This window comes from Thunnus maccoyii, chromosome 7, assembly GCF_910596095.1.
Source record: "Thunnus maccoyii chromosome 7, fThuMac1.1, whole genome shotgun sequence".
In the NCBI taxonomy this organism is placed as follows: Eukaryota; Metazoa; Chordata; class Actinopteri; order Scombriformes; family Scombridae; genus Thunnus; species Thunnus maccoyii.
The window spans coordinates 26,259,285-26,285,813 of record NC_056539.1 but is presented as its reverse complement, the minus strand read 5'-3'; the positions used below and the strand labels follow the sequence as shown (position 1 = coordinate 26,285,813).

At 38.7% G+C, this 26,529-nt stretch overlaps 1 protein-coding gene across 2 annotated transcripts in view; it reads left to right on the top strand.

Annotated features, from left to right (window-relative positions):
• The window catches only part of LOC121900806 (collagen alpha-1(XXIV) chain), a 99,753-nt gene that overhangs the window by 62,556 nt on the left and 10,668 nt on the right, over positions 1 to 26,529 (top strand). For both annotated transcript variants that reach the window (XM_042417345.1, XM_042417344.1), the window contains 22 exons: positions 589 to 642; positions 2,393 to 2,446; positions 2,995 to 3,048; positions 5,561 to 5,614; positions 5,854 to 5,898; positions 7,377 to 7,421; positions 10,083 to 10,136; positions 10,822 to 10,875; positions 11,004 to 11,057; positions 11,298 to 11,351; positions 14,157 to 14,210; positions 15,490 to 15,597; positions 16,533 to 16,586; positions 16,966 to 17,073; positions 17,885 to 17,938; positions 18,900 to 18,953; positions 19,102 to 19,158; positions 20,197 to 20,250; positions 21,319 to 21,372; positions 21,984 to 22,037; positions 23,678 to 23,731; positions 24,684 to 24,791. In XM_042417345.1, the coding sequence (XP_042273279.1) occupies positions 589 to 642; positions 2,393 to 2,446; positions 2,995 to 3,048; positions 5,561 to 5,614; positions 5,854 to 5,898; positions 7,377 to 7,421; positions 10,083 to 10,136; positions 10,822 to 10,875; positions 11,004 to 11,057; positions 11,298 to 11,351; positions 14,157 to 14,210; positions 15,490 to 15,597; positions 16,533 to 16,586; positions 16,966 to 17,073; positions 17,885 to 17,938; positions 18,900 to 18,953; positions 19,102 to 19,158; positions 20,197 to 20,250; positions 21,319 to 21,372; positions 21,984 to 22,037; positions 23,678 to 23,731; positions 24,684 to 24,791 (1,335 nt within the window). The remainder of the gene's footprint in view (positions 1 to 588; positions 643 to 2,392; positions 2,447 to 2,994; positions 3,049 to 5,560; positions 5,615 to 5,853; positions 5,899 to 7,376; positions 7,422 to 10,082; positions 10,137 to 10,821; positions 10,876 to 11,003; positions 11,058 to 11,297; positions 11,352 to 14,156; positions 14,211 to 15,489; positions 15,598 to 16,532; positions 16,587 to 16,965; positions 17,074 to 17,884; positions 17,939 to 18,899; positions 18,954 to 19,101; positions 19,159 to 20,196; positions 20,251 to 21,318; positions 21,373 to 21,983; positions 22,038 to 23,677; positions 23,732 to 24,683; positions 24,792 to 26,529) is intronic.

Sequence of the window (26,529 nt, the reverse complement as noted above, 5' to 3'; positions counted from 1 at the left end):
TTGTGTGTCAGAACATGTTCTTGTGATGGGAAGCTGTCTGCTTGTCAGACTTTTGGTTGTCCTCGCCTCCTCTTATGTAAAATCCTTCTCCTGGTTCAATCTGTCAGCACCAGCCATACCCTGACAGCCCACAAATTCCTTTCACATTATATATATGTATATATATTTAATTCAATACTGCCATCAGATTTATAGACCCTTAAAACAATTCTGATCCCTGTTTGATAGAAGCACAAGAAGTGGAAGGTTACTTGTACTTTCATGAATGTCACTCAGTTTAAGGAGGATTAAACCATCACTGACACAAGTATTAGAGTGGAGACCTCTACCGCTTTACTGCTCACCCGGGGTTACCTTAGCTTTCAACACACTGTGCAGGGTGCCACCAACTGTGTTTCAAAGTACCTGCTCGCTTTAAACTTCACTCAACCAGCTGTCGCTATAACCTCCTGCATTTAAGAAGCTGCTCTCCAGTTTCATGGCTCTTTATTAGGAAAAGTGTATGTGAAGCTGTGTTGGGGTTTTCTGTTTTGAGATTTCAGATCGTTGTTTAATGATCTTCTCTCATTTCTTTTGTTTTTTTCCCAGGGTGACCGAGGACCAGCAGGTCCGACGGGTCCAGTCGGAGAGAAGGGGCCAAGGGTAAGTATAGTCACCCAAGATATACTGCAGAGCTCTGAATCTTTTCTGAGATTTGGAAAAACTCAGAGCCACAGTGTATATATTGAACAAAGTTTTCCAAGACATCAGCAAAGCTACAACAACCTACTAGAATTTGAATACAATGTTCAGTAAATTCATGTCTAAGGATGAATATAAGCACTGATCAATGTTGGCTGTAAGTTTTGGCTGACATTACTTAGCTTCAAGGTTTATTTCATGTCAATGAAAGCAGAATCACAAGAGGCCTAAAAGATTCCAGACTCCCCAGTGTTGCAACTTTTGTAGATACAAATCTGCAAAATTGCGTCAAATTGTTTCTCCCACCGTAGTGTTGACGATAGGGATGAAAACACCCCGATAGGGATGAAAACACTCCTTTTTCAGTGACTCATTCTGATAATTCAATCTGGTTTGAGTATCTAGTTAATTGACTTATTGTTCTACCTAAAACCCCTCGTGGTCAGTTTGTACCTGACAGTAAACAGCTCCAGTGGCATACAGTGTCATCTCATATTTGACAAAATATCAACTGCAGGCATTGTACTTCAGTTGGAATTTGAGTGTTTTGACAACAAAAGTACATTTGTATAAGCTGTTAAAATGCCAGGTTTATGTGTTTGCAAAGGTACAAATTTTGGGGTAAGACCTATTTTATAATATTGAAAAGGACCTACCTTTGTCAAGCCCAGTAAAAACTGAGAAAACTGACTGTGTTGGGCTCATTGACATCGCCATGGAGAAATTAGCATTAAAATTGATTCATTGTGTGCCGAAATCCAAGGAGTCTGTTGAAGTTGGATTTGATAAATATTTGTAAATTTGCGGGTTAATATCAGGCTAATTTTACAATGTTTGCCTGCTCACTACTGTGGAAAATGTTTTTAGCATGAAAATATTTTTAACAGTATTGATCCTCCAGAGAAAAAAGCATGTTGCAGTCCAGTGCAGCAGTGTTTCAGCTGTCTCCTGTAATGCTGCATGAGTCCATAGAGAGAGAGACTGGCCTGCATCCCTCACTGTCCTGAGGCCTTGGATTAACTCCATGTCTGTGGCTTTGGGCCCCAGTCCTGACCTAGCTGGCTGGCAGACTGGCTAGCAGGCTGACTGATTGGCTGGCTGGAAGAGGGGATGACTAATTTGGTGGCTGGCTGGCTGAATAGTTAGATGATTGAATCACTGCATGTGTGTGTATGTGTCTCACTGTGAGAGAGAGCTTTGTGATTTATGTAAGGAGTTATGGTGATTTGTGTGAACCAGTTTGTGCTATAATGTAGCCACATTAGCGAGGAGTTGCAGTTCAATGTGTGGGCTTAGTGGTTCTTTCACCACAGATTACAATGATCATCTCATGAAGTTCTGTCTTTGTTTAAAGACAATTTGCAGGGATTAGCGTTTTCTGGCAAATCGCAGACACTTCTGACTCTCTGTTTTTGTGGTATTATTATGTAGAGAATTATTACATAGAAAATGGGTGGTGGATTATGCTGTGATAAGAACCACAGCACCCAGTTGTCTCTTTTTTGTCCAGAGGATCTGGAGGACATTCAGTCGTAATCCTTTGCTGTTATATAGTCTTGCACTGCAGCGACACTGTTGCCCCACACTAGTCATTTAACATCCTGAAGCAGTAATGCAGCACTAATGTAGCAGATGCCATTAAACAGTGGTAAGGGACACGTTTTCTTGTCTAACTTTCTTTACTGTTTGTTATTAATGTTTTTTCTATTAGGGGTATCCAGGGTTGCCAGGAAGTCCAGGGGACATCGGCATGCAAGGTGCATCTGTAAGTGTCATACCCTCATCACTACTATGTCATACCAAACAGTGATTCTTTGTATTGTATTCATATTTATGTATTGAAAGATAAACCTCTTTACTCCTTGCACACACTCCCTACATGCATATTGTTATTTCATTAACTTATTTTGCAGAAGGAAAGGAAGTTAATATCAGTTTCTTTTTTTGTTCCTACTGCATTTTGGATTGAGTCATACATGCATTAGCGCTTAATGGACTGAGAAGCTTAGATATGTTGACTCTCCTCTTCTCTACTCAGTGACTTGGCTGGATATTCTAAACGTTTAAATTACAAGATTAACTTGGACTCTTAAACTGAGTTAAAGGAATCTACTCTTGGTTTTTGTAAACACATAAAATTTAAGAGGGTGATTTGATGTATCAGTTTTCCTATTTCCCCCACCATTTAGTCTAGACCTGTGTAAACAATATGCCCTAACTGGCTGATTTTACAGTAGTTCTGCTGAAGCATTTGTTGTACATCCATCAGGTTCATATGACTAGTGTTGATGTGGGTCTTGTTTTTTCTCACAGGGTCCACAGGGGCAGAGGGGTAGTCCTGGCATCGCTGGGACAAAGGGCAGGAGGGTAAGAGCTATCTTTGCCTTTGGATCATTTGTTGTACTAGTCCCTTGCTTGTTATACATGTGAGCCTACTTCAACTCAAGTGTGACCATGAAAACATCACATTTTAGACCCATGGTTGTCTGTTTCACATCACAGCTCCATTCCCATAAACCAGTGGTTAAAGCAATTAAAGCGCACGTGTTTGTCCTTCCACTTGGCCCAGGCTCCTTTATAGGTGCATTTACAACTGTTTCATAAGCCCAATGAATCTCATGTTGGACATCATGGTAATTTCAAATGGATATAGTGTGGTAATACTGGTGAGACACCGTGTGGCTGAGAGGAAAATGACACCTTCAGGTGAGGAGGCAAAGATACTGTAGTTATATAAGTTCACTGTACTATACTCTGTTTTCATTCTCCACTGACAATCATCAAAGAATACTTTATGATTGTATTGTATTTAACCAAGAAATATAATTCCTGAATATTGGCCAAAACAAGTGGTTGCCAACCAATGCATCTACTGTTATGAGTATTTGTTTTCAGGACATTAATATTTAGATTATCTTCTGAAAGAATAGTTTCATTGTCTGTAAACATGACTATTATAAAAGTTCCTCATTGGTACTATTTTTAATTTCTCCAGCAAGGAACATAGCTAAGTCAGCCAGATATTATCCATGACAGTCAAAGGTTTTGTACTGTTCTGGAAAGTATCAGTTTCTCCTCCTCAGTATTCAGGTTGTCATGTGAGGCTATAGAGCAACATAGCAAATATCTACCAGTTTCTCTTTTGCTTAGTCAGTAGGTTCAAACCGCTTTGGTCTGATTGCTTGCAAGCAGCAGTACATCCTGGGAGGTCCTCTTTGCTGTTTTTTTTAAATTCCTAGTTGTGCTTTTTATTTACTTTTAACCTTTCCTAAACTGAGGGTTTGCTCATGCTCCTCTCCTCTGCCAAAGTGCCATGACTAAAGCTCTCTGGTTGAATATGTGTCCGTTTCAGCTGATGCATAAAGACATGAGAGAAACATTAACAAGCGTTTGAGCAATGCCTACTACCACACTACTTCTCACACTTCACCACTTATCTGTAATTCACTTCCTTTTATCCTCAGTTCACTTGCCAAGCAAAACATATGGTAGCCCTTAACATGCCATGGCTTGTATTGTTTACCATAATCTATACATGTTACAGTTTGTGGTTACATTTCCTGTCTTGCTGTGGTACGATAGATCCTCCCTGTTCCTAATCCGCAGTGCATCTCCACTGTCAAGGCACACAATCCATCATGGACTAGTGAGGATTGTGAAAGCTTATCATTTGAACCAGAAACTGCAATTTTAAGATGAGAGGTTAACCTCATAAGAAGCAAAATGGATCTGCTACACTGTGCTATTCCTCAGGGTAATCTCTGAGTCTGACTTGAGTGAGTCACTTTTTATCTTTACTCCGCTTATCACTCATTCTTATCATTTACCCCTCAGAGCCATAAAAAACGAGTCATATCTTGGAGCTGAATTATGTGGTGTGCACCTGCCCCACTTGGCTCACGTCTGCACTAGTAAGCTGAGTGTGGTGCACATTTATAGCCGTTCTTGTCATTGTCAGTGAATGGACTCCCCGTCACTGACAAGTGACAGGTAATGCATTCTCTGAATTATGAGTTGCTCCCCTCATATCTAACCTTTCTATCTCCGATTTCTCTCCCCAATTTTAATGATCACTCACACTGAAGTGTTCCTAACCTGTTGTTTCCTTTCTGCAGTTATTTGCACACATGGTTTATTGTTAAAATATCTCTGCAACTAGTCAGACTAACAAGGTAATAAATGTTGACAATAGTAATTAATTTATCAAACATGACCAGAAGCTGTTGTTTTTCTTAATTTCTTGGATACTGAGAGTTAAATAATTAGAAGGAATCAGTTCAGCACTGCCTAAGATGGACCAAAAGTTACAGTCGCAATGGTCACCTTCAAATTTGGCAGAAATAACTGTCTCATTGACCTTTAATTTCAGATTTAAGAGATAAAGATTGGAGAGAGAGATGAACCACAGGAATGACCAAAGAGAGAGAAAAACAAATCTGTGTTTGTCTGCCTGCAAGGTTGAAGGGAGCAGAGTGACCTCAGAGGAATGGGAGTCTGACAGCCAGAGGCTCAGACAAAATAGGAGTGGGTAATCAAAGATAGAGATAAAAGAGGGGAGACAAGATGGAAACAACAGATAGGCTGATAGTAGAAGAGTCCTGAAAGAGTGGACAGAAGAGAAAAGGGCAGGGTCTTGAGTTGTATTTACAGTTTTTATCTCTCGCGCTACCTGTGTGGTGGTGCAACAATACTAGGAAACTCCTGGAATGTTTGTGGGGTGGTAGGCTGCTGCATCGAGGTGGACTGATTACTTTGTTGTTGGTATATTTACAGAGTTATTGATGTCAACTTGTGTATGATGCTTTGATGCAAAACTAAACGTACTCTTGCACTACTCATTCTTTGTTGAGTGATGTTGAAGTGTGTTTTTGTCGCATAGGGGCCCCGAGGTCCAGATGGCCCACTGGGAGAACCAGGGCCTGAGGGCATCAAGGTAAACTTGCACACACCCTGTGGGAAAAAATTTAGACTGTCACAATCTACATGTGGAGATTGGATGAATATAGTAGTTTGCATAAAATTCTTTACTTTATAATAGTCAGTGTATTCGTGCTGGAATTATTTGCTTAACTTGTGAACACAGTTTATCTTTAAGCGTAAGAATGCTTTATTCTTTTTGATGAGGAAGCTTTCTAATGTCTTGCCAAAATGTGTCATTTTTTTTCTTTGCAGGGTGAAAGGGGTGACATTGGAAAAAAAGGAGAGCCGGGATTCATAGTAAGTTGTCTTAAGATGAATATGTCTTTTTTAATGTCTGAACACATTTTCTGCTACTAGCTTGTGAAGGAGAAATGTGGGAAAAGAGAAATAGTCAGTAGAAGGTACCTTTGACTGCGTTGTGTTGCTTTAAATGTTTCATGTTAAAACACACAGTATTTTGGATGAAAGCTTCAGGCTCTTGCCAAATGACAAGGCACATTTATATGTATCTTCATTTATCCAAAGCCAAGAATAATCATTGTCATAAAAAAGGCATCATCCTGCAGCATCTAGGATAACAAACACATGCCTTTTGAAGATGCACATTTACATCATGGAAAACACATTACCACATGTATTGCCAAACATTACTGCAGCACCCAGTATAACCTGCAGGTCTCTGTAAAAGCTTGGTGGGTCTTTAATCAGTTTTTATTTGCAGAGTGGGCCTTTGTTTTCTCGCCTCTGTGTCAGGTTATACCCAAATGCAATTACTCAGTAACGCTGCCAGCTTGTGGTGAGGAAACCTGAGCTAAATCTGCTTAGGAATAGCACAATGAAAGTTAACTTTGCGTTCAACTGCTGCAGCCTGCAATGCCTTGTGTTAGAAAGAAATTTGAAGTGCAGATTTAAAGTTTTCCAAAAAGTGTACAGGTTTATTCACAGAGCCATTTTAAGCGTGGCTATGTCATATGCATGCATGTGTATGCTTGTGTGTTTGTGTTTGGTGCCTCCTCAAGTTCTGTTCATTTAGGCTGGGTGTAGTTGATGGCAATAGATATTTGTAATTGACATGCATCCTCACTGATGTTCTCTATTTCATAATGGCTTATTTCTACATGTCACAGACAATGTTGTTCAATTATTCAAATAAATCAGATGAGAAAACTAACCCAGAAGGACTTCATAGCATTATTATCATTGTATATTATACTAAACCTTACTGCACAATGGCTGTTTATTTTGCGGCCAAATTCAGTGATGTTAAATTAGTAAAACTATGGTTATAGTACATTCTGATTTTTTGCACACGTGATGTGTTGGTTATAAACACAACTATTTAGAACACATCATTGTTATAAGTAAAGCAATTAACTGCAAAATGTTCTCCATAAAAAAAGTTGATGTCAGAGCTATAATATTTATAGACGTTTCAAATGTTTTTGTTGTGCTGAATCATTCAAAGCCTCCTGGCCAGATGAACAACACACTCATTTACGCCTCTAGTCAAACCAGCTGTGTTGTGTATTCATCTGAGAGAAATTCTCAACAACTGGTTAAAAGGTCCAACAAGGAAGCCAATTATAAATTATCCCTCTTTACAGACTGCAGGCTGCAAATGTGTAGCAATGCATATAAACCTATCATTGTAAAAACCCAGCACGCATAAAATCACATCAGTTTGTTATCATTATTTGTTTCAAAGTAAATTGAAATCAGTTGGGTTGATCGAAACTACATTTTAATCATTCAAATATTGATTTCTCTCTTTCAAGGGCAAGGCTGGAAACCCAGGAGAGAGAGGCGCTTCTGGGAAGCCTGTGAGTGATGTTTGTAACTTGTAATTATTTTTCTGCTGCATTTTCCATTTTAGAGCTTCAATTATCCTCTTGACTTCACTTTAGACAACGTAGACCTGTTAAACATTCCACATCCTGTTTTCACCTGTAATATATATAATTAGTACTTGAAGGGTTGGAGGCAATGAAGTCACTGAAGAGGAAGTTTCATTGTTACAACACTGAAAGGTGTTTACAGGTTCATAGTCAAAACACACATGTAATCCTACTTAGTCATGTGGTGTGTGTGTTTGCAAGGTTTTCTGCTTAGCATAAAGTATTAACATCAGTTTGTTGTGACTTGAAAGTTTTAATGAAGACCGCATACCAGCATAACTGAAACTTGGTTGCATTTTTCTGCTTCTTTATTGGAGAAATAATGAGTGACTCAATTGCATTCTAGCTATTTATGGTTTTAGTTTTATTGGTTTAGAGGAGCCAGTAATTTGGAACAGTTTCATATAAACTGCCTTTGTATCTTATGTTCAGTTGTCAACAATGTGCATCATATTTTGCTCTTTGAAATACCTTTAGATTAAGGACCGATCAATAGTTATTTTTTAAGGCCAATACCAATAACAATATTTGATAATGAAAACATTAAAAACTGATATATATCGGGCAATAATTAACATGTAACATAAACATTGTTGTAAGAATCTCTTAAATTTGGTTAATAAAGACTTGTTACCTGATCAGTACAGTCAGTGCAGATACTAATCTGTGACAAACTAATATTGTCCAATTTATCAGTCAGTGGAGTAATTCGGTCTTTTCAACAGCAAAGAATACTATATACTGTAGGACATACATTCAAAGAAAACCACTAACATTGTCACTGTGTCTTGTTAGTGACACACAATACATAGACATTTGGCAGTTTAACTTTGCCAACACTTTTTGGTTTTGCCACCAAGAAAATTACAGATGGCAGTTTTGATGTGGTTTTCAACTGCGAAAGGATAAAATATCTGATGTTCCACAGATGGTAGAAACATGCAAACAAAAACAGATCAAAAAGCAGATCCATGTGGGCTGTCTAATAGTCAAGAGATGTACATATATCCACAGTATGATTCTTATAGTGCAGTTTGCTCATCTATTTATGGCCGGATTTAGAAAGGATGATCCCCCCCCCGTCAGAGAAAAAGCTCTATCACCTGCATGCTTAAGCTGTGTTGGACTCGTTCTCAGTTGTTTGGCTTGTCCTATTTTCCAATGACAAATTGCTTTGCACTTTCTTTGATCATGTATTGGCTCAACATTTGACAATTCAGCATTGTTTGTAATTACTCTTAACAAACACACAAATTCACACATGGACACCTGCAAGCCTGTGCTCTCAGATACGCACTTACATTCATGCACACAAATGGATATAAAAACACAATCACATTCACAGGACTAGTTGTGACTTGTCCCTCCTAAGCATCTGCTAAGACCTTTTGTATGGGATGAGGTTGCAGTATGATTCATGCAAAGGTCATTGTGTGCTTTGACCTGCACTTCAGTGCAAAGTTAATGTTCACAGTAACTGTAGCTTTGATCCATTGCCTCCTGTAGAATCAAGATTGAGATGTTCAGCAGTCTATTTAAATGAAGAGCATCTACAGTTACTCCTCAGCAGTTTCCCCACTATTTTCAACCTCACTGCTTAAAAAACCTACAGCATATGCTGTGAATACTGCATCTTTGGCAGCTGAAGGGGCCCAGCATTTCTGTTGTCCACCTCTGGAGTGATAGCGCCATCTTGTGTCTGGAAAAACTCATTCCTCACAATTTATCATTATTTTTTTTATCATTAAAAAACAGCCTGCTTTTGTTTTCATAGATGTAGGATTATAAACAAAAGTGGAATTATTTCAGCAGTCTTGTTGTCACACAGTAATGTTTTACACTGTAATTTCTGTAAATGTCCTTGTTTCTATTAAATCTTCGTCTTTCACTTTTAAAAGTTACTATCACCAACCCTTTACATTATATATTGGCTGTGAGAACATTTCAGTTTTTTTTCTTCTTCTCTTATTTTTCCCTTTTGTTCACTTCATTCATCTTCACTCCTTTAAAACCTTGTTTATAGAGATTGACACATTCAAGACTTTATTTTAAATTATATTTTTTCTTTTGATTTGTATCTACTCAGTGACTGTAAGCCAAAGTTCTTAAATTGTTGTTTATCATTATAGATGAGGCTGTGGGTTTGCACAGTTGACATGTAGACTGATATCCTCTGCAGCTGATGCTACTGAAATCCATTGCTACTTCATCCAATTTTGGCAGTTATTTCAGAGCTATTTCTCATATACACAAAAGTAATGCCCTACTCATGTCAAACACTGCTTCACATTAGAACGCCTTGTCTAAACTTGGCAGCACAATGTCTGGACTACAACAAAAAGATCTGATGCTGCAGAAAAAAACAGTTGTGGTGGTATTGCATCAAAGAGCATCTGTGTCGTGTCTGTCGGCATTAAGCAACACTGAAATATTAGACTTACGCACCATGTTTGTGGATACCATGGAAATGATGATAATGATGAGAAGAGGACTTTGAATAAAGCCAAATTTCCTCAAGCTTGTTTCTGTAATTACACAAATGAATGATCGAAGCTACATTGAGCTCATGACTCTGTGTTTTTCCAGGGTAAGCCAGGTATTCCCGGCAGCACCGGGGAGAGGGGACCCCAAGGTGAACCAGTAAGTATGCTGTCTCATGTTGTCCTATTGAAACGATTGTTTCCGGGAAACTAAAAACAAGCCGCACATTGTGAAACTGGTCTGTCTCAAATCTGTATGAAATGTGAGTGATGATGTGGACAGAATCGGTATTGTTTACGAAATTAGTTTCACAAGGAAGATGCTGTCAGGGTTCAAGTAATTGAATAAACAGTCCAGAAGCTCTGATGTTCATTACCAGAAATTGAACTGCTTGAGAGGGAAAAGAAGGAGTTGTTTTACATTTGTCATTGTTTTTAGCTTTCTTCCTCTACGTTCCTCACACCTTAAAGCTCCATACCTTGTGCCTCTTCTCTTGGATTAGTCCTCAAGTTCCTAATTTTCCTGGAAATCTGCCAACTCCTCTGGGACATGAAGAATGTCAAACAATCAGATACAAATATTTGTTATGGAGGGAGGTTTCAATAACGCAAGAGGCAAAGTTTATGTTATGGGTCTCATCTTGCTTTTGGCTGGTCTTCAGTTTTACTCCAGGCTCTCTCAGCTTCAGTTAAACCTTTAACTGTATTTGTTAGTTTTGGCATTATTGATTTTGTATTATGTCTATTCTGGTGTTTTATACCTGTTTTACTTAGTAAGTCCTATAATGAGATAGTTCTGCTTAAGGCATCTTATGATTATGTTATCTTGTGTCATTTTCTTGCAGGGACCCAAAGGACCTCCTGGAGAGGCAGGACCTGATGGAGAGCAAGGATCTGAAGTACTTCTCATTCATTATTTTTAACTATTAATCAATTAATTATTTTGTGTTTGTGGCTTTTAGGGGTTACATTCATATTTATTCAGTACAAATGACACATTCCTTTATTTCTCTGACTCATCTTTTAGGGTGGGCCTGGTGCAGAGGGCGAACTGGGTGCCATCGGAGAGCCGGGGTTAAAGGTCAGTAAATCTTCACCATGTTTTTTTGGCACCTCCCCTCCTGCCCCTGCACCTTAGAAAACATTTGTCATGTGGAGTATCAGTCCCTACCAGCCTCCAGCAATGTGGAAAGCTGTGAACTTGTGAACTTAGTCTTGGCTTCAGGTTCAAGTACTAGTGGTTAGTGCAAGGACTGTATACACACATCTAAGTGTTTTGTGACCTCCAGACAGCCTTGTGTTGTGTTTTGTGCCCCCGCAGGGTGATGCTGGGCCTCCAGGAGCTGAAGGGGAGCAGGGACAGGAGGGAATCAGAGTGAGTGACTCCAAACTCCTACTAATCCTTTCCTTCCCTGTGTTTGGGTAAATCTAACCCGGTCATATATTTATTCCCCCTATTTTGATGAGAATGTCTAATCCCTTGGTCTGAAGAAAGCAGAACAATGAAATTGTTTTTGTCTGATGAGCTATATCAGTAGCTTGAAAGTCTTTTCTTTCTTTTTTGTGGATGGGACAGAAGGTTGCTTAAAAATCAGACCCACAGTGCATTTTGTACTTGCTTCATCGTAATGGATGAAGGGAGTTTAAAGAATTAGATGGTGTCTTGAGAAACTGTGCATTCTGTCCATGGGAATTCTCTGAACTTGTTGGATTGAAGAAATCTGAGATTGTATGTGATATTTGTCAAACAGTCTGTCTGTTTGTACAATCTCCTCAATACAGATGTTCCAAGGACATGGTCTTCTTTGTTTATTGGTCATTGAAATTGTGATTACAGTGGGGATTTTTACAGTTCATCTTGTATATATAATTTAGCAAAGGAAATTAAATCACTAATCACTAAATGACTAGAGGGTTTTCATGCCTGGCAAGTGTGTGTGCATGAATGAGTATGAGTTTGTTGAGCATGTGAGCGTGCAAAATAATGATTTGCAAGTACTTTCTTTCCACCTCTTGATGATGACTAATTTCAAAAACAAGGCACGAACAGTAAAGAGATTGATGAAAAACTACAAGCTGCTTCTAAGCCCAGCTTTTGGAGGTTAAGTACATAATAGCTGACATTTGGCAGAACATTGGGAGTAGTTGTGTTAGAGTGGAATTATGTTTTCTACAGCCTCAACCTGGCATGGCAGGGCATTTTCCTCATAGACAGATTGAGTGGACTGGACAACACATTGCAGAAGCAGTTACTGTAGATAATTACTGAACATATTTCTGTAATAACTTGAAATAATTAGTAATATAAGATGGTGTGAATTTTTATGCCTCCGCGCCAGCGACAGCCGTAGCCAGAGGCATTATGTTTTTGGGTTGTCCATCCGTCCATCTGTCCATCCCATTCTCGTGAATACAATATCTCAGGAACACCTTGAGGGAATTTCTTCAAATTTGGCCACATCATTTGATTTTGGTGGTCAAAGGTCAAGGTCACTGTGACCTCACATACGTCCCATTCTTGTGAATGTGATATCTCAGGAACGTCTGGAGGGAGTTTCATTACATCTGGCACAAACATCCATTTGGACTCAAGGATGAACATGTTTGGCCATAACTGAAGAATTCATATGCTAATTATGACAAAGTTTCACACAAATGTCTAATAGGAAGTGATGACATTTTATATCCAAATAATCTCTAAGTGAGATTATTTGGATAATAATTATTCAGTGGAATTATACATGTCAACGTAGTGATAACTTCTATTTTGCTAGAAAATACACTTTATAACTTTTATTAAATTCGTTCAAAGTCTTCACTACAAATATGATATGAGTCTGGACAGATATGGATGTGAACTGCAGTTTGACTGGTGGGTGAAGGCATACAAACATGAGATGCTATTTCTAGTTTTTATGATTAACAATTTTATTGGCATTTTGAAAGAACAAACTTTACAAGCATACATGTGACAACTATCTGTTGATGACAACCAGCAGTATTAATGTCAGTGCTTGTACATGGAAAGTATAAAAACTGACAGTCCTTGGAACGGGCAAACCAATGAAAGAGAGAAAAATAGATAAATAACACAAATGAATAAAGACACACAAGACAAAACCAAACAATAGCATACTTCACGCTCAGCGATGTCAAATACAGTGATAATAATGATGAGATATAATGCAGGCCAATCCCCTGCCACAGAAATAAAAGTGAGGGAGAGCATTGGGAGACTTTGACTCCTTGAGCCCCTCCCAATCCCACACCCTAGTCCTGATTTACAGAGGGGGCAGAGGGGGCCTTCCATTCTGAAATAATGCACATACGCCCCAGCATCAGTGCGGTCTGCACCCATTCTGCATCAAGATGGGAGGTCCTTGAGGAGCGACGGGCTCCCCCAAGATATACAGCCTCTGGGAAAAAGACACATCGTTGGCACATCGTGTCCTATGATTTGTGTAACATTTTTGTGAATCTCAGATGTCTTGTATTTTGGGGCAGCTCTGAAATATATGAGTCAATGTCACACATGTTTTAGATAGTTTTGTATGGTTCTTGGCCTTTTAACTCTTTTATCTCATCTTTTTATTAAGTAACTTACTTCATGTTTTCTTTCCCTGAATTTTAACTTCTTTCTTCTTGAAAAAAAAGAAAAAATGTTGTATTATTTTCTTTCATACAACTTAAAGAGTAACTTATTGCACTCTGAAACACTCTTGTTTTTGGTGACCTCCAGTGGTTTATCTTGTCACCTTGATGTAATGATGTACAGGTGTACTCCAGGACACCATGACATCATTGTCGGGTGTGTTTATAAACTTAATAAAAGTGCATGAGATTTAAATTCATTAAAGGTACCTTTTGTAATATCTAGCTATGCAGATAGTTTTGCTTTTACTGGCCCAGGAATTAAGATGCTAGTATCAACAGCAACAGTTATTTCCAGAAACAGTTTCCCATAAAGGACTATTTCATTTTGAAGAAAATGATTCAAGTAAAAGTAACCAGAAAAATATGTCTGGAAAAACATGTTGCTATTAAACTTCTTAAATGCAATGTTTCAATGCTGTGAGCACATCAAACTAAATCCCATTTTGGGACAACATCAGAGTTGTGATGTTTTGTCACTTTGGACAGCAGCAAAAAGGTTTTGTTGTAAATGGTGTTGTATTTGTAGGGTCCTCCTGGTCCCCCTGGTGAAGACGGTCCTCAAGGGAAAGACGGAGCCAAGGTAAAGAAAGCAATGACTTGTTTTTGTTGACTTACACTCACTAATTTCTAACAAAATCAACCAAAATGAGTTATGGATTTGTTGTGATTTTCTTGTGGGATTCCCTATATGACAACAATAATAATGCTTGCTTTAGTTTATCAATAAGAATAGTTCAGGATTTTAAAAAGTTAACACAATTCTTATACTACTAATATTACCACAATACAGAGTACATCATCCGTTCAATTTCAAACACTGACGGGGATAAAGTCTAATAAAGGCAATGAAATTAAACCTGCAGTGTGGAACTTTAAAATATAAATGAATGTTCGTTACATACAAGCCCTTGCCAAACGAGTTCACACAATGCTGATTAAGCCTGTCACCACCAGATAAATCTCTCTGTATTTCACAGTATATGGACTTTTTAAATCTCATGTTGGGGCCAAAATTCCTGTGCTGGTCGTTTGGCCATTAATCGTGTAGACTTTCCAAATGTTGACCGAATGGATTAAATTTTAATAATGAGTAATTTCACAGGGGTTGTGTGACACTCAAAACAATTTATCTACTGTTTTACAGCCGCAACAGTAGGTTACGGCCAATATGTACTGGCCATCAGGCATACGAGGACACATCCCGGTGGGCCATCAAAAAATACATTTTTTACAATACGTTTTTGGGCCTTTTTACCGGCCCTCTCTGTGTGCCTGTCATTCAAGGTGCGCATGAGAGCGTGTTGCATGGCTGTGTCAGACCATATTCACACCAAATCAGGTGTTGCGGCGCACCGCTGTATGGTTGAGTGGAGGTGTGGACGTATTTGTGCTCTAGAACATAACCACTGTGAAACTATCAGAAAATAACATTTTATTGATCTGATTCACTGACTGTCTATCATTCACTCTCTATCTCACTCGACCACAGCTGCTCTCTCTCTCTCATTCTCTCTTTTTTTAAAATGAGTCGGGAAGCCGACAGAAGAGTCTAACTTGACTTTTAACGTTATCAAACGAAGAGAAATGTCCTCCACTCATCCTAGTAACGACTTTGTACTCAGGCAATCACAGTCGAGCACCACCCTTTACTCTCACTGCCAGAAGGGGGAGACAGAAGTCCTGCTCTCCAGTTTTAAAGCCATTCCACAAAACCCTTTTGTCAGTTTCTGAATACCACAGGTTGTCTGACCTATTGACCTCTCTCTGTTGGTAATATGAAACTTACTATATTATAACTGAAATGTCTTTCACTCTGTTTTTCCTGGTGGTCTGCTTCTCTGCCTCTTTCTCTCTATCAGGGTGATCCTGGTGAGCATGGGCCAATGGGAGAGCCAGGGGACAAAGGGATAGAAGGAGACCCTGGGCCCCCAGGACCACCCGGAGAGCCTGGGAAACAGGGTTTTCGTGTAAGTTTATTTAATGTTTTCAAAATGTAACGGCCAGATACAGCAATTTTAATAAGTTAGCTTTCATTTTAACATTGAACAATTTACAAAAATTATTATTAACAAAAATATTTACCTACTTATTGACTCAGAAAATAAAAAACTTGCATATAGTTAAACTAAAAACTAGAGCTAAATAAAAGGTCAGATAAATTCACTTTTTTGCAAGACTTGTTCATCTGGTTTTTCATTGTGGTTCTTTTTGTGAGAGACTGATGGATCATGAGTGTACTTTTCTCTGAGACTTACTGTAGGGAAATTAATCACATCTTTATAACTTTAAATACTTGCAACTGACAGAGCAGATTACAACAATTCTCTTAACCAGATAATACCCATGTACCCCAGTAGAGGTCAGCCTTCTCTTTAACAAAAGCTTTTACTACTGTGTAATATGTCATAGATTGTGGATATGTACTACTGTCTGGTAGATGTCAGTCAAAATCTCCTCTAAGTGCTTGTTTGTTTTGAGATCTAGCCATAGATATTTAGGAGCAGGAAGGTCATTAGTGACAGGAATTAAGGGTGCTTCAGTGCATAACATACTGGAACAAGCTCGTTGTGAAAGCCGTATTTCCCAATTTAAAAAAAATCTAAGCTGACAAATCTGTTTCGAATGACTGACTCATTAATATTGTTTAAAAAAGTTGTCATATCAGTATCAAGATCCTCGTGTTGGTGTTTACAAGTCAGCAGATGGACACTAGTGCTCTGAACAACAGGCAACAAAGTGAGACAGGACCAAAAATATGTCTCCTATTAATATGACGTCAGTTAAAGCCAAACAGCTGAGGCAACTCATTGAATGGTGTTTACAGTTTCAGTTATCAATGTCCTTGATTATGAAATTAATTTTTAATGTGTGTGGTCATGATCTGATGAGTCCTCTGTTACAGGGGCCAGAAGGAAAACTGGGGCCTCCAGGGAACAGAGGACGACATGGAAAGAAAGTAAGGACTGTGTTCTCCAGAATTTTCTCAGTAAAGTATGTTTTCCCTCAAATAGCAGGAAGGAGGAGAGGGACACAGTCCAAGGTACTTTTGCATTCAAGTGGTTCCAGAGGACTACTGAGCCATCTTGTTTCATCTGCCTGAAGTGATCATTTGGGTCAAATGTAATATTGGTGACTCAAGTTCAGAGGAGGAAAACAAGTAACTGAAACCAGTATTGAGGACAGATAGACCAGCAGCCTTTAGAGTTGTTATAGATTTGTTTTGTTTCTAAAAAGCCAGTTAGTCAATGTAAACGGATACCTGCTGTCATCAATTGTTTAATGGTGACTTTACATTTAAAGAATGGTCTCCATACTGACATTTTGTTTCTTCCCAGGGAGAGAAAGGTCCTCCAGGTCTTGCTGGTGAGGTTGGCACACGAGGAGACAATGGCCAGCCAGGCGAGGCAGGGCTGAAAGGTGCCAGAGGAACTCGAGGCCCACCAGTTAGTTCCCAGTTTTCCCATCTTTCCTCCCACTTAGTTCTGTCCCAGAATCAGACTATACCTTTTTTAATTATATTTAGTGCTTACCGTGTGAATAAATAGTGGCAATAGTGCACATGTGACTGAGGGATTAAATTAATTAGACTGAGGGAGTGACTTTGTACACAGCCAAGCATAATTTGCTATTCCTATGTAGTTCAAACTATATAGTAGACATGCATCATGTGTTTATTATATTATCTTATGGTTTATATGTACAAGCAACTATGTAGTAACTAGTTACTAATAACTTTAGACAGTTGCACCTATTTAGTGGAGTAAAAATAGCATTAAATAATATTTCTCAAGAGTGTTTGTCAGTACTTTCATATACTTAATGAGTTATGCCATTTAAATTACCTGATTAAACAATTATCTAAGTTTTTTTTTGTAAATTTCACGTTTCCAGTTGTATACTATGACAAAAAAAACATCAGATTTTTTTTTCTTGTGTGCTGAAACTACTAGCACAAAGCATCAAATTACCCTCTCTGTTTTTGAGAAAGTTGGCAGGGAGGCATCCATTCTTTTCTTCTTTACAGAGACAGGCAGCTCCTTTCTCAGCAGAATCGTTAAGACCATGTTGTGATAGCTGTGGAGAGAAGATTTACATCCCTGTCATAAAGCAGCTCTAGACACAGGATTTAGTCCTCACGTGTGTCTGTTTGATTCCAAGGTTATATTTAGCTGAAACAGAGTAGAAAAGCAAAACAAATAATGCTAGGACTGATTCATAGTCTTATTTTGTGTGTGTTTTCTGCATTGCTTTAAGGGTCGGCCTGGAGTCATGGGGATAGAAGGGCAACCAGGATTGTTGGGATACACAGTGAGTTAATTCTACTTGTGGTTTTATAAGAACTGTTTGTACAAAAACATCTGATATACAAAAGCAGCAAACACACATTTACCCACACAAAATTATGGATGTTTCTGATCAGAAAATATCATCTTATTAGATTGGTGAGTAAACTCTGATTGGTCTGTTTTGGCTCACGTCTGCATTCCTCAGGGGCTTATCTTACAAAGCAGGATTGATTTTCTAGATAACTTAGTCAGTCCTGGATTCCCGCAAATTAAGAACATGGGCTGAAGTAAAAAAAGAGCTGTTCTTGGTTTATCTTCATAAGTGCCTCAGGCAGAGATAGCTCAACTCAACGTAGCTGTTGAAATTAATTTCGGTCTAGTTAACTCACCTCCCCCTGGTAGCCTTGTGCTGAAGAATCCTGAGTTTGAGTCTGGTGGAGGACATTATGCATCATCCTTGCCTTTCTCACATTTCCCATAACTTTCACTTTTAATTATCCAATGAATGCAAAATTCCAGGGAAAAAAAAGATTGCAAATACTGCACAAATAACTTTGCACAGCAGAGAGAAGAAGTGGAATTGAACATGGTGAAGTCTACAAGCTAATTTTTCCAGGCAACTCCACTGCCACCAGTGGTAGTGCCAACATCACTGAGTTTAGGTTGCATAACTTGAACAGAGCACCTCAGTTCAATTTTGTCCCTTTTTTGAGCATATTTGTGTGTGTGCGTGTGTATATAGGCTCTGAGACTCATTCGCTCTTTACTCAGGTTGTTGAGTGATTTCTGAGTCTGTGCCAAAACCCATATCCTTAAGTGACAGAATGTAGGAGCTTCTCCACAAGGAATTGTGTTGATATTAAACACTTTTATTAATATGCTGACAGGCTTCACAGTGGAACTCATGATTCTCAGAAAAACATGCTGTAGCTGCCAGTTGAAGTATGAAAGCTTGGTTAGCTTAATCAACTTTCTGTGTTTAGGGTCACCCTGGCAAGTCTGGACCTATTGGACCACCCGGGCCTAAAGGTGAAAAGGTAACATGATACCTGAACTATTGTTTGAAATTGAATAATTTCAGTATATGAATTTTGTAGGTTTATACAAAATGTTTTGACATGCACTGTCTGGTTATAATATCCTGTGTTTGCATGTGTGATTGTTTGCGTGTTTGCTCCATTCCAGGGTTATCCAGGCGAGGACAATAAGACTCCAGGACCCGCAGGGCCCTTAGGTGAACCAGTAGGTCTTGCTTTCCTTTAAACTCTCTCTCACTTTCTGATCCCTTACACTTCTTGCTCTGTTTACTCCAAGCTATTTAAATACTGTATTGACACAGGAAATGAAAGTTAATCCTGATCAACTCCTAATCTTAGCCCCAAGTACCCTTGCTTCTTGTGTGACCAGATTGACAATAATGTATCAGTGTTTCTGTTCCTAAACCTGTCGTGTATGTGGACCCCCACTATCATCCTGTGTGGCTCTGATCTTTTTTGTTCATTGTAGGCTGATTATGTACAGGAAAAAATGTCTAACAAGGATTTTTACATTTCAGGGTAGCGTTGTTTTTATTCTTATATTGACCCATAATAAAAATAGAGGTCCCACCGCAACACTGTGACAAACATGTTATTAAATTTGAAACAGGATTCATAATAGTGAATTTATACAAAATATTGTTTGCCTTTCACAAAGGCAAGAGGGCCAGTGAGGGGCATTATTCACCCTCAGTAACCACAATGATTCTGCTTATTCCACAGCAAGAAAACAAAGTCATTCTTAGACTAATATTAAAAGAGGATCAGGAGATATCAAAGAGCCTTAGCAGCTTGGGGAAGCTCAGTTATACAGTACCATGACTCTTATAAGATTTGAAACATATTTCCCAGCAGTGAATGTGACTACTAAGGCAGACCTACAGAGCATGAACAATGAGGGTTACTGGACTTCTACACGGGTATAGATAGCGACCAACACTGTGAGTTGTATTGGATTATCAAGTTGGCACAGTATTGCAGTACATAGCATGAGCAATACAATGGCAACCTCTGTCTTGTTGCAGCCCCAACCAAGATTGCCTGAAAGTACGGTTCAAGGTAAAATTACGTCTTTCCATTTGACTCCAGTAAAGATCCAGACTCATAGGTCACATCGATTCGAAGATGTGTCTTGTGTGTTAGCCTGAGACGTGGCTCTGTCTTTCAGTAGCTGCCTAGAAGCTTGGTGGGTATAAATGACGGCATGCATATACAGTATGTGTGTTCATCTGTGTCTATACAGGGGCCTCCAGGTGAACGAGGGGAGCGTGGAGAGCCAGGGGATGAAGGATATCAGGTAGACAAAACGATTAAATCAATCTCAGACAAATCACACCACCACCAATCAGCGTACTTCTCTACTGTGTTGTTGTTTATTCTTTTTTTGGTGTTCCATTGAAACACTGCTCTGCTCAAATAAGGGCAGACCACACATGTTGAGGATTACCAAACTCCCAGGAATACAGCTGGGGTAAATCAGGCACAGGATTCTTTACTCTCTAAACTTGTTGGTATATGGGTTACTTCATTTTGACCAGTTGGTGGTGATTTCAGAGGCTCTGAATGTATCTATGTATGTGGTCTTTAGCTACAATGTTTTGAAGAAGTAGATAATGTATTTTTTACTGCTTTGGTTTACCAGATCATAACAATACACTGTTTAATTACATAGCATCATAAAAAGATTAAAAAACAGTAAAATTACTGAAAACCCAAGGATGCAGTAGATCTCCAAGCATCCTTTTTTTAAATTTCAAAAAACTTGCTCAATCCCTCTAATTTAAAGTGACTCTAGAAGTATCCTTTCTGTGTGCCGGATGACAGTTGAATGCATTGTGCTTAGGACACACACAATTCAATTTCAATTCAGTTTATTTATATAGTGCCAAATCATAACAAAAGTTACGTCAGGGCACAAAACTGTTGAAAATCTATAACTGTTATAAAGGCAGTCATTTCCAGCTCCAACCTGTGTTCAAAGTCATCAAACATAATTTCTCGGCTTGCAGCTGTGTTATCTTTCCCCAGACTTAAGTACGCTAATAGGTCACTCTTGGCTTTCATTACAATTCATTCGAGTGTAGAATTTATACAGTAGATCCTGTTTAGCAAGAGCCACCTGTGTCCTGTCTTAATGGTATACATACATAGTTTTAGAAACTGTTGTTGAGTATGAGCAGTTTACTCTTTTATGCAGTAATGGTACTCATGAGAATACATATAACATAGCTTTAGGCACAATGTTTCTCATTAAGCAAAGGATGGTAGAATGACATGTATACGTTAGGACTCGTAGACATCTCGATCTGATAAATATTAAGAATCAGACACAGAAACATAATCATATGTTAAAATTGTGTTTCAGGGCCACGTTGGTACCACTGGATCTCGCGGGGCTGTAGGATCACCAGGCCTACCGGTGAGTCAATAAATGTCTGCAGTACTATAGCTACATACAGTATGTAGTAATGGTCCTGTCAGTTTTTACATATTTTGCTACGTGCATTTAAAGCATGTGGCAAATCACGTTAGTAGTGAAGTAAAAAGATTAGAAGTGTTGAAAAGAAAAAGTAACACACTGCTGTGCTGTTATTAGAGCCTCACCAGTAGTATGGTTGTGGGGCTAAATATGTGAAATATGTAAATGTGTTTAGCTTAAGAGTGACACTAGAGTAGAACGTAGAGTCATTTAAATCAGGATGGTTCATTCCCTTGAGAGTGTGACTGTGCTCCAAATTGGATTCTGCCTATTAAATTATGAGCTATCTTATGTGCTAAGTTGATGTTTTGCCCTGAGGTTGGTGCAAGGGGAAACCTCATGAAGGGTTCAAAATTGACATTCAGGCAAAGCCGCAGTGTAGATGAGGGATAATCCTATTCATCCCACCATATAGTTTGACAAGTTTGTCATCCCCAATAATGTTGTTTTCCTGAAAATTTAATCATTTCAAAGATAATATTTCCACAGTTTATCAGGTAACATGCATCACATAACATCTTAGTGTTTTTCTTTTTTCTTGCTTTGTTCAGGGATCACCAGGCCTGCCTGGAGAACCAGGTCCGAAAGGAGAGATGGGCGCTCCGGTGAGTCCGTGCAAATCCCCCTAGCTCACAAATCAAATTGTACATTAAGTCATGAAACTTGGTCTCCTCCCTGCAAATAAAACGATTTCAGCATCAACATGTTTCTACCACCAGGCTGTTCTTTTTGTGCTGAATATGGGTTTTTTACTCTTAACAAAATCAATAGATCTATTACCATAGGTTTGTTCATCCTCTGCTGGCATGGTTGAGATCGGTTCGGCCAGGTTTATACCTGATTCTGTGGAAGAAGAAAAATCCTTTTGTTTGTTGCCAGAATGAAATACCAACCATAGACATTGGGCCAAAGCACAAAATTTGATTTTTCACTTGTTACCAGATGAGCATGCTAGTACAAAGATTCTGAGTTGTTTGTCTTTTGGGATACTTCTCTGTGCTTGATCATTTCAGCTCAGCTGTGGTGGAAAATTTGCTTGCCTCATAAGAAAGGACACGGGGTGGTAGAAATAGGCTTTGAACTACGGAATAAGGTGTGGGAAGCAACTAGGAAAATATGGTTTTCATGGCCACCCTGAATGCAAGATTACACTCATGTCAGTTTATTTACCAGTGATGTTTATCAAAGATATTTTGCTATTGTTCTTTGATCCATAAATAGCTTGTAAATGCACCCAAAGATTTGGAAAGTTGGCATCAAAGCAGATTTTAGTAAAGCATGCCTTCCTGAACTGATCTGGTTTGCTTTTTTTAGCTGTCAAGTTCTTTTGAGTTCCCAAACTTGTCACAGGGCATCTGATTATATAACTTAATTTCCTTTGTGAAACAAATTTGAGCCTCCTTGATCAAGTTCCATACAGTACTTTTAATAGTGAAGTATCCACAGGTTTCCAGACACCACTGATGTTCTTCCACATATGAAACTGCTTGCATGCAGGAGTGATTATATAACTGGTTTGAACGCTTTGGGGACGATTTCTGTTAATTTATTCCACTTGGCTTGAGTTTAATTTGAGTTTGAAGAATGTCCTCATGTGCAATATATAGACCCATCTGTTAAGAAACATTGATAACGTAACAGTCTGCCAGAAAACACTGGAAGGTTTGAGGCTGTGCTGTATGTCTGTTTCAGGTTAACGCCTTTTGTTAAGCATTCCTAGAGGGATATCTCTCTATGACTCATAACTTACTCTATCAAGGCCTGGAGAGAGAATATGAAGAAGTAGAAGGAAGGTTTCTAAGGATAGCCTGAGTACTCTGCTTTGGTGTCTTTGATAGACCCTCGCCTGTGTTGGCTCTTATGAACTTTTATGTTGTGTATTGTAACACTTTTGATGAGGTTTCAAAATGTGCAAATTCATGTAAAGTTTTTATATTATTAAGTAGGATTATTCAAGGATTAACATTCATATGGCAGTGAAGGCTTCCTATGTTCAGGTCATGCCATTTATTTCCATAACACCTCATTGTGATTTAACCCATGTGAGGTGTTAAATATACAGTTAACAGTTCTGTATATTTCTTTGACTGTCTTGACAGGGCCTGGGGTCTCCATAAGACTCATATTAGGCATGGTCTTTAAAATTTCCACTCCTTGTATAGGGGCGAATGAGATATATAACCATGTGTGTTTTTGTGAACGCCTTTGTATGTTTTATTCTTCATATGTGTGTATGTTTATCCAGGGCTCAGCGGGAAAGAAAGGAGCAAGGGGGCTGAGTGGAGCTCCTGGCGTTGAAGTGAGTATCACATCACCTTAACCCAGCACATGGCACACAGAGAAACAGTGGCAGCCATACAATGAAGGGTACATTGCAGTGTGATTATCCGTGTGACAGTGATGTGGTTTGACAAGGGAAACAGCTAAGTACTGTCAGCATCACCAAACTGTTGCAAGAGCAAGCAAGAGAGGGCAATAACCACTTTTATTTTACACACAGCAATACTGTAGTTTTAATACTTTCACTGCTGCAGCAACAGTATTTCATTCAGAATAAGCAGAAGAGCTGTTAAGTTAGCATGGTCAAGGGTGTCCTGGTAGCATAATGGTTAAGGCGCATGACATATAACTGGAATGTCCTCGGTTTGATTCCTGGCAATGGGACAGCTGTTGCATGTCACTCCCCTCTCTCCTCCCTTGTTTCCTGTCTGACTACGCTGACTTTCAAATAAAGGAAAAATGCCAAAAAAATAAAAGTTTTCATGATCAGTGATAACCACAATGGATAAAGAAAGTGACAGCAAGAAGAATAGGAAAACTAAACATCGCAGAACTGCACACACAAGTTATCTCAACGTACTTCAAAAACACCACAGCAACCAGCAGTTGACCGAACCATAAAAAATGTTTTTGTGTATTTAAATAGTAAATGTAAGTCAAGTGATGTAGTTTCTAGACCAAATGGTGCAGTAATCATACTGAATACTGATTATTACTTAATTACTATAACTTATCAAAGACCTGCAAACAGATATTGATATATTTCATAATATCAAATATTTTTGCTGACGTCTGGTCAGGTTTTTAGCTCGTTATTGCATAAACATATTTTTTAGTTTTAGAGTGATTTTGGAGGAGGTGTAGAATTCTTGTAAGAATAGTAATACAGTGCTCATGATATGTCATTAAATTCCTCTCAGACTAAAGTTGAAGTTGAGGTGAACATTGTGACTGTGATCAAAATTTTCCAGGGGCTAATTGGTTTTCCTGGATTCACCGGAATGATTGGTTACCCCGGTCCAGATGGTCCCCCAGGACTGACCGGCCTACCAGGACTACCAGGAAAAAAAGGGCGACAGGTAATCAACAACACCATCATACAATGCAGATAATAACATAGCTTATCATAATTGTGTGTTGTTATAATGATGCATACAATGTATAATTCATTTCAAAGTAACAAGGAATATCATTAAGAAGGCCATGAGCACATAAATGAATTGCTTCTCTTACTTTTACATTTCCTTTCACTATAAATAGACTTATGGGGGAAGGACTACAAAAATTACATTAAATGCATCAGAGGAGATCATAAGTATGGAGGCAAAGGCTATGAGCCTAAGGCAAACAAAGGAGATGTAAAACAGCAGCAATAGATCCAGAGAGTCCATAGATAGGACAATTGTTATATAGCTGCTATCTCTTTCATATATAGTCAATACATCATATTCAGAAGGGACAACAATATTAAATATATAAAATAGCGTCTTCCTTTACAAAACTAGTTCTATTTGTCATCCAGAATGTTCCTCTCACTTTAAGTGAGAAGCATGTGTTGCAGTTTTGGCCTGCTTCAGGGCAAATAGTATTATACCAAATGCTAACTAGGTTTAAGCACCAAGTTCATTGATTTACTTGCCCTTTTGGTCAGAAATATGCTTGTGAAATGAAAAGGCAAAGCTCACTGATGGGTTTTATTTATATCAATTATGACAGATATGATTGAAGCACATTGATAATAAGTTGGACTTTTGTCAATCACCCCAGAGGCAAGTAAGCTACAACGATGGAGACCAATAAAAACATTGGGAATTTTGGTGGGGGGGGGGGGTGGTTAACCAGACTATGGGGCTGAGGCACACACACACAAACTCAATTATATGCTATGTCTCAAAACTTGCTAATCTTGCTGGCAAATCTTGCTCAGCACTCGTGCCGCAGAGTTCTGAATCATCTGTAGCTGATTTATAACTTTTTTGGGTAGACCAGATAGGAGAACATTACATATTGTCCAGCCTGCTGGATATAAAAGTGTGCATTAGTCTCTCTGTGTCACTCAGAGAGAAAAATGGTCGCACTTCAGCAATATTTTTGAGGTGATAAAAAGCAGATTTGGTGACAAACCCCACATGAGCCTTAAAGTTTAGTTCTGGACTACTGTATCCACCTGTAGTCTATATAGCAGAAGTGAAATGTGGCTGTAGACACCCAATTTATGGTTGGCTGAATTAGACCTCAGAGTGCTTCAGGAGACACCAAAGAGACCTTACTACACATTCAGCCATCATGCTGACTTGTGCCACATTGTCCCCTTAGCACAGGAGTTTTTATTTGACTGCATCAGAGTGCACAATGCTTTCCTTCAGCTCTTGCCATCTGTGTTTTAAGACATACAGCTGAGATTGACTGATTGTATAATGTCTTGTTTGATTTGATTGGCTTCTCCTGGTTGCGATGCAGAGGGTTTATTTAAATAAGTGTTCACCAAGAGTGGATTGGGATTTCGTGCATGAATGTCTTTACACTTTTTAGCCAAGAGTTGGGAAGCCAACTCCTTTCTGTCTGGCTTTCATTTACATAATGCTGTGTGAAAACCTAGAAAGCCTAACTTTGGCCACTGATGTTCTTCACCGGGGCTAAAATAATATGGTTTCTCACTAGCAGAGTGAGTCCCTTTACTCTATAGCTCCTAAATCACACAAAATACTTTGTAAAAATTTAAAAACACACTAGCTGTAAATTTGAAAATGATTCCTTTTCTAATATGCAAGATGTTTTTGGAGATACCAGGGTTTTTTTGAGCCAACACACTAGTCT